The 15,300-nt window shown below is 32.5% G+C and overlaps 2 protein-coding genes across 2 annotated transcripts; both read left to right on the forward strand.

The window, feature by feature from the left end:
* Positions 1 to 10,405: 10,405 nt before the first annotated feature.
* OCT59_002426 (uncharacterized protein) lies at positions 10,406 to 10,681 on the forward strand (the record flags this gene model as incomplete). The annotated part of the gene is made up of 1 exon (XM_066144499.1): positions 10,406 to 10,681. The coding sequence occupies one exon, from the start codon at positions 10,406 to 10,408 to the stop codon at positions 10,679 to 10,681; it is 276 nt and encodes a 91-aa protein (XP_065995657.1).
* Positions 10,682 to 10,819: 138 nt separating this feature from the next.
* On the forward strand, positions 10,820 to 11,572 carry OCT59_002427 (uncharacterized protein; the record flags this gene model as incomplete). The annotated part of the gene is made up of 1 exon (XM_066144500.1): positions 10,820 to 11,572. One exon carries the CDS (start codon positions 10,820 to 10,822, stop codon positions 11,570 to 11,572), a length of 753 nt encoding a protein of 250 aa, XP_065995658.1.
* Between the last annotated feature and the right edge of the window lie 3,728 nt (positions 11,573 to 15,300).

The raw sequence follows: 15,300 nt of genomic DNA on the forward strand, positions 1-15,300 counted from the left end.
ATGGAAAAACCTACGCAAGAGGAATGGTTCGCTACGCTAAAAGAATGCAATGATAAATCCGCTCCAGGTTTATCAAACATAGGATATAAGTTAATCAAGAAAGCTGGACCAAAGATGCAAACTAGTTTACGTTCCTTTGCAGCAGTAATATACCGTACGGCCACTTTCCCTGATGAATGGGTGACTTCACAGATCTTCCCAATACCAAAGCCTAAAGACTGGCAATTTAGACTAAATAATACTTGTCCAATCCTGTTACTGGAATGTCTCAGAAAATTGTATGTCAAAATAATTAACAAACGATTAAGTCTCATTTTAGTACAACACAATATTCTCACAGGTCCGAATTTTGCCGGACTTCCTGGTGGCTCCACAAACATTCCAATACATGTCATAAACAATATTATTAATGACGCTACTACTGCTAAAAAAGAGCTTTGGATTTGCCTCCAGGATATGGCAAAAGCGTTTGATTCCATAGGAATGACACCGTTGACCAAAGCCCTGGAAAGGATTAAATGCCCGACGGACCTAATCAACTTTATAATTAACCTTTTCAAAAACCGAAAATTACAAGTTATAACCGCATATGGTTTATCCAAAGGCTTTTATGCTGGGGACGGTATAGACCAAGGAGAGACAATATCGCCCTTGATCTGGAGAATTTTTTACGATCCACTTCTAACTAGAATCAAAGATATCCCAGAAGTAGGTTACAGATTGATTACTCAATGGCCCTCTTCTGAAGGGACCGATATAAACAAGACACAACACGAATTAAAAACATCAGTTGTCGCATATGCTGTTACCCCTAGTCACGTGTAGAGTTACAACTTACTGCGCCAGAAGATCATGTGGAAAATTAGGATCTACTGTGCCCAACTGTGCCAAGCCGACCTAGCCGCAGCCTACTTAGCCTATTATTTCTATTATATTTATTATATTAATTATATTTAATATAATCGATATAATTATTTTATTTATTATATTTAATTTATTTATTATATTTATTATATTAGTTATATTTATTATATTAGTTATATCTATTATATTTATTATATCTTTATATGTAGTAACTTTTATATAAATAACGTTGGTATTTTCCCTCGTTATAAGTTTAGTTCCTTCAGTTTGAATTAGTTTACCTTTAGTTCCTATTAGTTCTTATTCTTGTAATTATAAAGTTCTATAATAAAGTATAACCTTTTACACTATAAACGAACTCCCTATTTTAAGCGTGTCTTGTTTGATTGGATTTCAGTCATAGTTAAACGTACTTAATCTCCCTGACTGCAAATCATAGTTAATCTATTCAACGTACCGAGTCAGTTAACAAGTGGTGATTCCTGCCAGGTAAAAGGCTATACTGTGAATTAACAATTGATTTCTTTTCTCAGGCGAACTTGAGAATACTTGCAGACGTACTTGCAGACGTGATTTCTTTTCTCAGACGAACTTGAGAATACTTGCAGACGAACTTGCAGACGTAATTCTTTTCTCAGACGAACTTGAGATATTTGCAGACGCACTTGCAAACGAAATTTACTTTCTCAGACGTACTTGAGATATTAGCAGACGTACTTGCAACAATTTGAATTTTGAAATTGAATGCCCTTTTACAATTTATCTAAAGCAGAATTAAAGTCACATCAAAGAAAACATCGTAGAGGAAGAACAATCAACCAAAAAGAAGTTTACTGTATTCAGTGTTACCCAACAGATTCTATTCCAGCTGACAATATTCCTGACGGATTTGAGAAATTTTGGCTCTGGATTTCTATTCAGTATACAGCAAAACAATATACTGGAGCAACAGTAGCCGCTTTTAAAGTATTAAAAACTGAATTCTTTATAACTACACAACTCAATACACTTGTCGGTATAACTACTAAGATCCTACAAAGTATAAAGTTTCGACAAATAAATACTCCTTTATTAGAATTATCCTTTTATTTACATAAATTATTTGAATTAACAAACGGATTCAAGAGTTTACCAACCAATACTCAAGTAACCAACGCATACCAAATTTTTCATAATATACCAGTAAATAATAACGCCAATATGAATGAAGGTCAAATGAGAGATCTTATGAAGTTAGTCTGGGAAGCTGACCCAACTGATACTAATAACCCCAGAAATGTTGGAAACCTTTTGGAAAATACTTTGAATAACAATACAAATGCTATTACTACTGCTTTACAAAATAACCTTACCGCCATTAATGCTCTTACAACTGCCAACCAAAATCGTACCACATCTAAAGTTGTAGATGTTCCCTTTTTCTATGGACGTGATGATGAGGATCCATACGAATGGTGTTGACTCTTTGAAGCTGCCTTTGCAGCTAATGGATGGCCAGATAATCGAAAAATTGCTTTAGCCGCTGGATTTCTTAAGGAAGCTGCCCGAGATTGGTACGAAGAGGATAGAGGAAATATCAACCAATGGCATGTAGATAACAACGCAAATAACTTTGATACCCGATTTATAAACTACTTTGCAACTGCTGCTCGAAGGAATCAGTGGACCAGAGAACTGCAAAATATTAAACAAGGAGACAATGAATCAGCAGAAAACTACTCCCGACGTTTTAAGAAGTTGCTAAATAAAGCTACTCAAGGAGAGGCTTTAGCCGCAAGATACCAAATTAACTACTATATTAATGGTCTCAAGTCTTTCTTAGTTGGACAGGTAGTAATTGGAAATACTGATACTTTGGAAGCAACTATTACCCGAGCCAAGTTAGTAGAATTAGGTGTAAACACTACTCTTTTAACTACAACACCTGTAACTATTAGTACTACAGAACCTATTCCAACTACTACTACTACTACTGTTAAACCAACTTCACAAGTAGATGAAATGGAAGCATTAACAAAACAAATGCAACAACTCGCTCTTAATTATGCAAATCTTTCATCAGTTTTAATGGTTCAACAAAGCACTCCTCGAAATACTAGACCTAGACCTAATAATAATAATAATCAAAATCGTCAAAATGGCCAAGCCTCTACTCAGAACTCCTTCAATCCAAATATTACTTGTTTCAGATGTGGAAATGTAGGACATATTTCCAGAAATTGTCAAATGGGAAGAAATACCAATAATGGAAATATTAATGGTAACAATAATAATAATAATCGCCCTCGCCAAAGAGCACCAGTTACACCTATTAATTATGCAAATGATGAAGCAGAAATTTACTATGATGAATATGAGGATGAATATGAGGATGAATGGGAAGAAGAAGACGAATATGAAGCATATGTTACAACTCGTTCTAGATCTGTTCCATACGAGATATCTTCTCCTAGAGGAAAAAGAACAAGATTTTCAGAATCTCGAAAGGAAGACCAATTACGTACCCAACCTATTCTTCCAGTGACTCCTTCTACACCAATGGATATGGATGCTACAGCAGAACCTTCAACAAAAAGAAAAGTAAGAACCAAAATGGTCCCTGCACCTATCGAAAATGTCAATGAATTTGACATAGCTAAATATATCAGTGACCTTCCTTGTGGTCTATCTATCGGTCAAGCAACAGCTCAACTTCCTGTTTACAGGAAAGGATTAATTCAAAGTATGAGGAGAAAGCGTGAAAAGATTGATAACAATAATTATATTGGAGAAAGTTATTATGGAGACTCCAACTCAGAAGAAGAAACTCCCACTACCGCTGCTAAATGTGAATTTCATATTAATCAACAGCCAGTTATTGCAGTAATTGATAGTGGAGCTGCAGTTAGTATTATGACTACTGCTATGATGAAAACTTTGAAATTAACTATTGATGGACCTTCAGAATATGTAATTAAAACTGCAAATGGAACTAGAGTTAGATCATTAGGAGAAATCCAAAACTTATCCCTAAAAGTCAGAAATTTAATTATTAAAACCAATGTTCAAATCATAGAATCAAGCGATAGTGTTTTTATTCTAGGAAATAACTGGATGAGAAAGGTAAATGCTGCCCTTGACTGGGACAAGAAGACACTAACTATCAGATACAATGGACGATCCACAACAGTCCCTGTGATTTTTACTCTCCCAAAACCTATTAAAATGAAGCAATCATTTGAGTATGATGACGAAGAAGAATATGAGTCTGAAGAGTTAGAAGAAGCTCAAATCTATATGTCTGATTTTTCTGGTTATTCAACAGAAGAATCCCTTGAATTTAACCCATGGGAAAATGAAGTATCTCCTGCCCACCAAAATAATGAAGATGAAGAATTGGAAGAATCAAATCCTGCTATTTATTTAGCTCAAGCAGAAGTATATAGTGGAGAAAAAGTCAATTCAGACTTACATTTAGGACCGTTAGACTACCATCAACAAAGCCAATTTCAACAACTCTTGAGTGACTATGCAGATATTTGTGCTAAAAGCCAAACGGAAATTGGAAAAACAAATGTAATTAAGCATAAAATTATTACAAAAGATGCTGCTCCTATCTCTCAACCACCCTACAGATGTAATCCTAAATATAGAGAGTTTTTACAAGGAGAAATCACAAGAATGGAAAGTCAAGGTCTTATACGAAAATCAGCCAGCCCTTGGGCTTCACCTGTGGTAATTGTTGATAAAAAAGGAGGAGAAAAACGTTTATGCATAGACTATCGTAAATTGAATGCTGTCACCAAAGCAGATGCTTACCCATTGCCTCGAATTGATGATATGCTTGAATCTTTTAGTAATGCAACATGGTTTACCACATTAGATTTAGCCAGTGGTTATTGGCAAGTAGCCATGGATCCAGCAGACGTTGAGAAAACTGCCTTCATTACTCCCTTTGGATTATATGAATTTCTTGTAATGCCCTTTGGTTTAGCTTATGCACCTGGAACTTTTCAACGATTAATGAATAGAATACTCCAGGAGTATCTAGGGAAATTTGTAGCAGTTTATTTAGATGATGTAATCATTTACTCAAAAGGAACCTTAGAGCAACATTTGGATCACCTTAGACAAGTATTTGAAACTCTTAGACGAGCAAATTTGAAGATTAAACTTAAGAAGTGTTATTTTTGCCTTGGAAATATTCATTTCCTAGGACATGTAGTTGGACGAGAAGGCATCCGACCTGATCCAGAAAAAATTGAGAAAATTAGAACTTTTCCGGTCCCAACAAATTTAACACAACTTCGCTCAGCATTAGGCTTATTCTCCTATTATCGAAAGTTCATCAAAGATTTCTCAAAAATAGCCAAACCAATATTATTACTTTTAAAGAAGGAAACTCCTTTTCATTGGACTGAGAAACAACAAACTGCATTTAATTATTTGAAGGAAAGATTAATTAAATCCCCAATCTTAACATATCCTGACTTTGAACAACCCTTCATTATCCATACAGACGCATCTGGAACCGGACTTGGTGCTGTGTTATCACAAATAAGAGAGGATGGAAAAGAACATGTAGTCGCTTATGCCAGCAGATCTCTGAATAAGGCTGAGTGCAATTACCCTATAACTGATCAGGAATGTCTTGCAATAGTGTGGGCTATCAAACACTTTCAACACTATTTAGGATTAAAACCTTTCACAATTGTTACTGACCATTCTGCTCTAAAATGGTTAAAAACATCAAAAATCCCAAAAGGTCGCCGTGCGAGATGGGTCATGGACCTTCAACAGTATGACTTTAATATTAAGCATCGAGCGGGAAAAGCAAACGCAAATGCAGATGCATTATCTAGAATGTTTGAAGAAGATAGCCAAACTCTTAGTTGTTTCATGATTTCTATCGAAAAAGAAGGACAAACTAATGTAAATGAAAGTTCTACTCCAGTACATGAAGAGTACGATGCAGATTCAGAAGATGATTATACTGATAGACCTACCCAAAGAGCTATTGATTTGTTAAATCGTTGTGATAATCTAATATATGTTATGCAAAGCTACATTGAAAAACGATCTGAAAATAACTCTCCTATTAATATTGTTTTAGGAATTCGATATGATTTTGACAACTCCAATGGGCCTCATCCAGAAGATTGTATTTGTAAAGTTTGTCAACCTCCTCCAGCTTGTTCACCATCACCATATAGTTGCTGCAATGAGATTATTTGTCAGTGTAATGAAGATAACTATTCAATTAATACAGAAGAATATAATAATTCGTGGGAAAGACAAATTAATGGAGATGCATTCTCTGATTATTCAGAAGAAAATCAGATCAATATTGAAGAATACATCGCCTGGACCATGTGTGGTATGGACCGTCAAGCGATAGAGAACATGTATCTAGAAAACATCAAAATTAAACAAGTAATCGCCGGTCAACCAATCAATCATGGTGGAAGTCATTGTACCATGGAATGTGATACAGAAAATCATCACGTGCATACATATTGTATGATGTGCAAGAAGAATTTATTTTATGGAACTATTATACATGACTGTATCATTGGATTCACTTTAGGAAAAATTAGGCCAGATATGAATCCCAAATTTCTTATTAATAATCAATGGTGGAAAGAACCTCAAGCAGTACAACTTGAAAATAATATCAATTATCTTAAATATATCGAACGATTAATGAATGATTTACCAGTTCACAAAGTATCTTTGGAACCTTTCATTGCCAATTTGGACTAAAAGTCCACCTCTTTTACATATTATAATTAACAAAGTATCAAAGGGTGAAAGCGAAAGTGTCCGCATCGTGACGAGACAGCCTAAATTTTCAAAAATGGATATCGAACATTACAATAACATATATAATTATTTAAAATATAATCAATTACCTTCTACATTAAATAACCAACAACAACAACAAATTCAAAAACAATCAGTATATTTTATTATCAAAAATAATTTCATTTATAAAAAGGATAAAAAGAAACAAAATAATTTATTACGAGTGATTAGAAGACATGAATTGGAACCAGTTCTTTTTATGTTCCACAACGATCCTACTGCTGCGCATTTTTCAGTTGACACAATGTTTGACAAAATTCAATCAAGATATTATTGGCCACAAATGTACAATGACATCAGATCTTATGTCATGTCATGTGACTCTTGCCAACGAAGAGGAAAACAAAAGACGAAGTTACCTTTACATCCTATTCCAGTAGAAAGTCCTTTTCATCAAATAGGAATAGATTTTGTAGGACCTTTACCTATAACTACAAATGGAAACAAATATATAATTACAGCAATGGATTATTTAACAAAATGGCCAGAAGCACGACCTGTAAAAGAAGCTACTGCAGAACAAGCTGCACTTTTTATTTATGAAGAAATAATTTGTCGACATGGATGTCCAGCAAAAATATTATCAGATCAAGGAACTCATTTTAGAAATCAAATAATTGAAAAATTAATGGAAAAATTTCAGATAAAACATTTATTTTCAACGCCATACCATCCTCAAACAAATGGACTTGTAGAAAGATTTAATCGTACTTTATCAGAATCTTTAGCAAGATTATCAACAGATCATATTGATAATTGGGATAATTATATTGCACCAATTTTATTTGCTTATCGTACTACAAAACATTCAACTACAAAAATCGCACCTTTCTTTTTATTATATGGACGAGATGCTAAACTACCAACTGATTCATTAGAAAATAATGGAAATCCAACTTTAATAAATCACATAGAAAATTTGGTTGACCAACTACCTCAAGAAATTGAAATAGCTAAGACAAATATTGAAATATCTCAACAAAAACAAAAAGAACGACATGATAGAAAATTACGTCATCAAATAAAATTTTCTATTGGAGATAAAGTCTTATATTATGACGCAGCAAAAGAAAAGCAGTGGACTGGAAAACTAAATCCAAAATGGAAAGGACCATACTATATTCATCAAGTTGGAGAAAAAGGAGCGTACAAATTACGAACTATAGATGGAAAAGTCTTACAAACTCCTGTAAATGGAAGTTTATTAAAATTGTATCACGATCGACAAAATTGGGAACCAATAATTGTAGTATAATTAGTCACGATTAAGATCTACAACTCGTGGCAAATAGTTAATTTTACTTAGTACGATTTACAAGTGTTACAGATAATCAAAATGAATTTGCGACTCAATGCCCCAGAAAAATTTATTAAAAAAAAAAAAAAAAAAAAAAAGATGAAAAAATTTTTAGAAATTTTATTGTGAAAAACTTAATGAAAAATTTATTACAAAAATATATTAGAAAATTTTTAGAGAAAATCAAAAAGAGAAAAATTTTATTTAATCAACTTCTTCATAATTAGGATAAGAAGTAGAACCGTTTGACAAAATTATATTACATTCCTCAAAAAGCATTTGTTTTGCTTCTTCAAATGCTGCTTCAGCACGATCTCTACTACTCTGCAAGCTAATATTATGTGAAATTAATTGACAAACTCCTTCTTCCAGACCTTCTATTGTTCGCTGCTGGTCGATAATTAATTTTTGGGCCTCCCATAATTTTCGCTGCTCCCCAGCCCAGATTTTATTTTGGAATTCTGTCTCGAGACTCTTATGGGTCCCCATTTCCAGCAAGTTTTCAAATTTCTCTTGAAGATCTTCTTTTTCTTCCTTAGCTTTCGTAAGGTCCTCTATTAGAAATAAAAATGGAGATTTATGGTCACTCCAAGTTAGTTAAAAACTAAGTGAATAAGGTCGATAGTACAAAAAAGTTCTACAGGTAGAGGCCTTTCAAGACTTAAATATCCTAGAAGTACAAGTACCCCGTCTACAAGCTGCACAAAATCAACCTTTCAAGAACCGGATATAAGGTCGAAACCCTGTCTACAGGCAATCATACCGTTCAAGAGACATCTTAAGAACTTTGCGTACAATACCCACCTTCAAGTTGACGAACTTTCATCTTACGCACTTCTTTAAGTCTTTGAAATCTTGCTCGAGATTTCTGACGTGAGGTATTAGATCGACGACAGGTCATGATAGATAGATTGGTAGATAGATAGATAGGTAAACAAGGAAAAATTTGGAAAAATTTTGGGATAATATCAAAGATTTTACGTGAAGATAAGAAAAAGAGAAAGGGAAAAATTTAGACCTTATATAAGAAATAGGCACGATGCGAAAACACGTTAAGATCAGGCATAACAAAAATATCACGAAAAATCATGACGCGAAAAATTATGAAAAATATGGACGCGTAAGACGCGCAAAAATCACTTTTGAAAATATTTCTGGAAAGTTCTAGAGAAAAATGTGAAGATATTTTTAGAACAAGGAAAAATAATCTTAAAATAGAAAAATGCGGTTAAATAATTTAAGCGCTAAAAATAACTGATAGATGTGGTGAAACATGATAAGTAATACAAAAATCTCATCAGAAATAAACAAAAATCTAATCAGCAAAATGATTTACAGAAATTTAAAACATATATATAGATGTGGATAAGTTGACAAAAGAGTTTAAACCGCTTGAAGAAAAATGGATTTTTCAGAAATATTAGAAGATATTCAACAAACTACTTCAGAAGAAATTAATTTTCCACCGCCACCCTACATGGAAGATGAAGATTTCCAAATTAAATTTTCTGCAACTTTAAGAAGTGTAACGAAGTCAATACGACTAAAGGACACACAATTGGCGATGATTAACTCTTTCTATTTGGGACAACTCCTAGACCAACTATCAACTCCTAGCGAACGATTGAAATACAAGCATAAGATGTCGCTACATTATGCAACAATTGTAGAGAAAACTTTTGATATTTTTGAGTTTTTTCCAGAACAAATCTTAAGGACGAAGAAACTGGACGTCCAAGTTATTAGAAAAATTACCAGACCTCAAATAAGGAGACTTAGAAATAATTTATTGATTTTCGCAGGAGCTGCAAATTAAGAGGAGGAACCTGTTACCCCTAGTCACGTGTAGAGTTACAACTTACTGCGCCAGAAGATCATGTGGAAAATTAGGATCTACTGTGCCCAACTGTGCCAAGCCGACCTAGCCGCAGCCTACTTAGCCTATTATTTCTATTATATTTATTATATTAATTATATTTAATATAATCGATATAATTATTTTATTTATTATATTTAATTTATTTATTATATTTATTATATTAGTTATATTTATTATATTAGTTATATCTATTATATTTATTATATCTTTATATGTAGTAACTTTTATATAAATAACGTTGGTATTTTCCCTCGTTATAAGTTTAGTTCCTTCAGTTCGAATTAGTTTACCTTTAGTTCCTATTAGTTCTTATTCTTGTAATTATAAAGTTCTATAATAAAGTATAACCTTTTACACTATAAACGAACTCCCTATTTTAAGCGTGTCTTGTTTGATTGGATTTCAGTCATAGTTAAACGTACTTAATCTCCCTGACTGCAAATCATAGTTAATCTATTCAACGTACCGAGTCGGTTAACAACGCTGATGATACAGCTTGGATTGCCAGTAATAAAAAGGAGATGGAAACAATTATTGGTATCTCTAATTCATTTTTCAAACTGAATGATATTCGAATCAATGGAGATAAGTCAGAATTGCTGGTGTGGAATGCTCCCAAAGACGTAATCAAATCAATCAAAATGGGCACAAACAACGATTTAGTTGTAGCAAAAAAACCTTCTCAGGAATCAAAATATCTAGGCGTATACATTAGAAGCCAAGCAGGCTCATCACATATAGTCAAACGTGTTAAAAATGAAATCAAATCTATGGTCAATTTATTGAAATACAAGTAAATAACAGCATCACAAGTGGTCTATGTTAATAACGTGGTACTTATGGCAAGACTAGAATACTGGTTGAAATGTACCTTTTTGACCCAAAACCAATGCAGGACCTTACACAATTGCATGATCTTGCTACTGAAACAAAAAATGAGAATAACCAAATCGGTGAACAATAATATCTTTACTCATCAAGGCCTAGTTGGAATGACCTCGCTTTTACAACACCTTAGGACCGCGCAATATGCAGATTTCATTGTTCGAATCAATTCTCAAGAGTGGGATGGTATTAGCACACGTATTATACTTAGAAACGCGCAACTTCGTGCAGGACTAGCAGGATGTATACTCACAATAGAGCCGTCTAAATTATTGCAAGTCAACATACCGAACAACTTTAATTTCAATATATTAAAAGATATGAAAGATCAACTATTCAATTTTGACGCAATAAACGTGGACGATTGGCATTTGGATATACTTGATACAACAATTTTAGACTTTTTATTACAACCTAACTACAATCACAATAATACACGTTTGGACCATGATTTGTCAAAAAGAAAACGACTAAAGGCATTGGACAATTTTATTAAAAGATCCAACCGTTATATTTCATTGAATTCCATAAAACAATTTTTAGGAGGCCAAGGTCAAGCTATCCTACGTCCTAATCAAATTAAAATGACATTAGGAATATGCGCCGCTGGACCTCTACCATATTTTGCTAAGTACATTATCGAACAGCTATCGAACGCATTAAACAGAAATATACAACATCAAGACCAAACATCAAGAATCACTGTAGACCTTACTCCATCACCTAGATATCAACCTATCACGCCGCAACATCCATCTCTTGATAGACTAAGGAAAGAATGGGTCATAGTTAATACAAACTGACTCTCTGAAGTAGGAAAAATCGTGGAAAAGAATTCGGTAATGACTTTCCTGTACCAACATTGGATCATCCGTGAAGGCTCAGACTTACTTATAAAATGCACAGGATGTAGTACTTCATCCATGAATGGACAAACATCGACAGGAACATGCATTAGACGAGGTCACTTTAGCAAAGCTACGGTAATTAAAGTAGAAGTACTTAGGCTGCTCCAATTTAATAGTTTGTTTAACGTCCTAACTTTATATAAAAATTGAGGGGGGGGAGGGGGTCAAATTAAGTAAACATTTAAAAATAAACATAGTTTTTTCTTTATTACTCAATGCATTTTTACTAAAAATACATCTTAATTTATTACAGATAATGCAATTAATAAGTTTACATATATTACTTTTATTAATTATACCATTTTCTTTGGTAGATTCAAATACACTGGAAAGAAATTCTTTTAAATATTATACAGATCGGTGATGTTATTATAAGTCACGTGATATAACATATGTTTGTTTATTTTTAAAAAATTTTCAAAAATGAGGGGGGTGGGGTACGTTAAACAAACTATTAAATTGGAGTGGCCTTACTAAGAAGATCGAAGAAGCCTCTTTTAGGACCATCACACCAACCAACCTGATCAAAAGACGCACAATCGCTTCAACAGCGGCCTTCAATAATGAACAAAAGTTAATCACAGTAGACATTCCGTTGATAGATCATAACATAATCTCACGTTTTATCACCTCACCATTACTTGCTCATGAATTGTGCGATATCAATAGCGCGTTGCAGAGAGAAAATAATAATATATTTCAAATTTACACTGATGGGTCGCTGGATCTTAATTGTAGAAATTCCAGAGGAGAGGTAGTCATGGGCGCCGGCTGGATTATTAAAGATCACGATTTATCATTTTCTTGTGGCGTTAACTATCACCCATCTTCTACGCGACCAGAGCTCTTGGCTATTATGACTGCCTTGCTGGCAGTACCGAACAATGCTGAAGTGGCGATATACACAGATAGTCAAGCAGCTATTGAAGGAATTAATCGTATGCTTGATGCTTCGTATAAGATCAATTGAAGGAAATTTTTAAAAATGAATAATTATATTATCCTTTTCACCATTTATGATCTCATTAAAACAAAATCACTAACGCTCAACTTACATAAAGTCCGCAGACATTCTGGCAATAGATGGAACGACATGGCAGACGAAATTGCGAAACAAGGGAGGGATGCAGCAAGCTACAATAATGATAGAATTATAGACATTAGACTTCTCCGTAGCTTTAGCTTCCTTTTAACCTTTCTCCCAGTTTGGAATAATATTAGCATAGATAGACATATTAGATCGTTTACTAAATTAGTGGCTGATTCGTTAGAAGAAGTACAATGGTCTTTTAATAAATACTGGAGTTCTTACTTTGAAGAAACATTCACAACTTCAAGATGGCATTGGGGGTTATTTTGGCAATACGTTAATAGCCTTAACAAAGGACATTGCTTATCATTCTCCACCAATGATAAATTCATACATTTTATAAAATGTTCAAATAATTTATTACCTACCATAGACAATCTTAGAAAATGGAACGAACTGTATAATCAAGTCAAATGTCCAATGTGCTTACATGATGATGAAGATATCCGACATATTGTTATATGTCCAGGTCACGAAGATGGTTTTCAGCAGGTTGAGTCAGAAGTAACATCCAAGATTATGAAATTTATTAAAAAATCCACATCCTCAACAAAAATAGTACAGGGACAGTTAGAACGTATTATCTTTGAATATAAGGACGAAGCTTTCCCTATTCTTAAAGAACGTAACCGTATTGAACTTACTAGAGGGCTTATCTCAGATACAATTATAACAAAACTTCGACGTTTCTTGTCTAAAAAAGTAACCAATGAGGTTGTCACTAGAATTATAAAACATTTCCACAAGGCTTTCAGGAAGTACATATGGAATCCGCGATGCTATGAAATGAATATACTTGAAGCTAAATTGGGCATCACTAAAAAAGACAAGAGGAATACTGTTAGAAGCCATTCGTGTTCTATATCCCAACAATGTGACATACAACAGACAAATGAAACACTAGATAAAAATGAACTTTTGCGTAAAACTATGACACGTTGCAAGAACAATATCCTTTCACTTATAACAAAAGGCTCTGGAAAACATAGTTGCAGTATAGTAGGTCCCATGATCACCCTTGCATTGACTACAGGGCCCTTGGCTAAGAAAACATATTCCAACATATGTTTACCTGTATAGCATAATAGATCATTCGACAGTGCACGCGTGAGGTATTTTAATAATATGACGAGCAGTTTATAAATTAATAATATTAGTTTAATTAGGTAGTTTAGTAATTTTATTATATATTACTTTAATTATTTTAATAAATTTATAAATGTGCTGCGATTAAAAAAAAAAAAAAAAAAAAAAATTTAACCAAACAAGTCACTTTTTTAGATTCTAACTCAAATTAACAAGAAGCAATTATCGATGGGGGCGATAATGACTTCAATAATAATACCTCCAATAATCATTAATTATGATAGTACAACCAAATAATAATTATTATAATCATTCAAATATTTTTAACCCCTTCACAAAAAAGAAAAAAATAATATAAAAAATTTAAATAGGAAAAATAATAATATTATTATTAAAAAAGTATTCAAAAAACATCATTCTATAACAGATATATTAACAATAGCTACTTTAAATATAAGTGGATTAACAGGAATAAAACAAATAATGATAACAGACATTATGAAAGAAAAAAATATAAATATTATGGGAATAGCAGAAACATGGATATCAAATAAATCTGCAAAATATATATATAAAGATGAACAAAATTATATGTTTTATCATAATAATATAGAAAAATCAAGAAGTATTGGAGTAGGAATAATTGTAAAAAATAATTATTCAAAATTTGTATATAATTCTGGCTCTTTTGAAGGAAGAATAATTTTTATAGACTTAGCATTTAAGGGAAATAATAAAATACATATTATACAATATTATGGTATAACTACTGAATTAACTGCCAAATGTAAAAAAGAAGATAAGAAATATACAACAAAGTTAATAGAAATTATTAAAGAAGGAAGAGCTAACCAATTAGAAATTTTGGTTATGGGAGATTTTAATTGTGATTACGAAGACTATAAACAAAATTTATATATGGGTAAAAGTATCAATTACAAAGATATGATATTTGACAAATTAGAAAATAAATATAATTTATATGATCCAGTTAAATTAATATATAATATTTCTCCTAATAATCGCATTTCAACCTTTATACTGAAAAATAAAAAACATAGGGCAAGACGTTTAGATTATATTTGGGTTACAGAACGTTTATTTATGCAACAACAAGATACTACAATTATTAAACTTACAAGTGAATTTGGAATTAATACTGATCATAAAATGTTAACCTTTTCTATGTGGACAGATGAATTGGTTGGACGTATTTCTTTATCAAAACTAAAGAAAAAAATAGATATTAATAGAATAATCTATCAATATGATAAAATGGATAATGAAAAATGGATACAATATCAACAAGATCTTAATGAATATATAGAAAAATATAATTTATCAAAAGAAGAAATTTCAAATCAAAATAATCTAGAAACAATCTGGAATATAATTAAACAAGGATTTTTACAAACAAGTGAAAGAAATATTCCTGTAGAAAAAATCA

This window comes from Rhizophagus irregularis, chromosome 10 (assembly GCF_026210795.1).
Source record: "Rhizophagus irregularis chromosome 10, complete sequence".
NCBI classification, from domain to species: Eukaryota; Fungi; Glomeromycota; class Glomeromycetes; order Glomerales; family Glomeraceae; genus Rhizophagus; species Rhizophagus irregularis.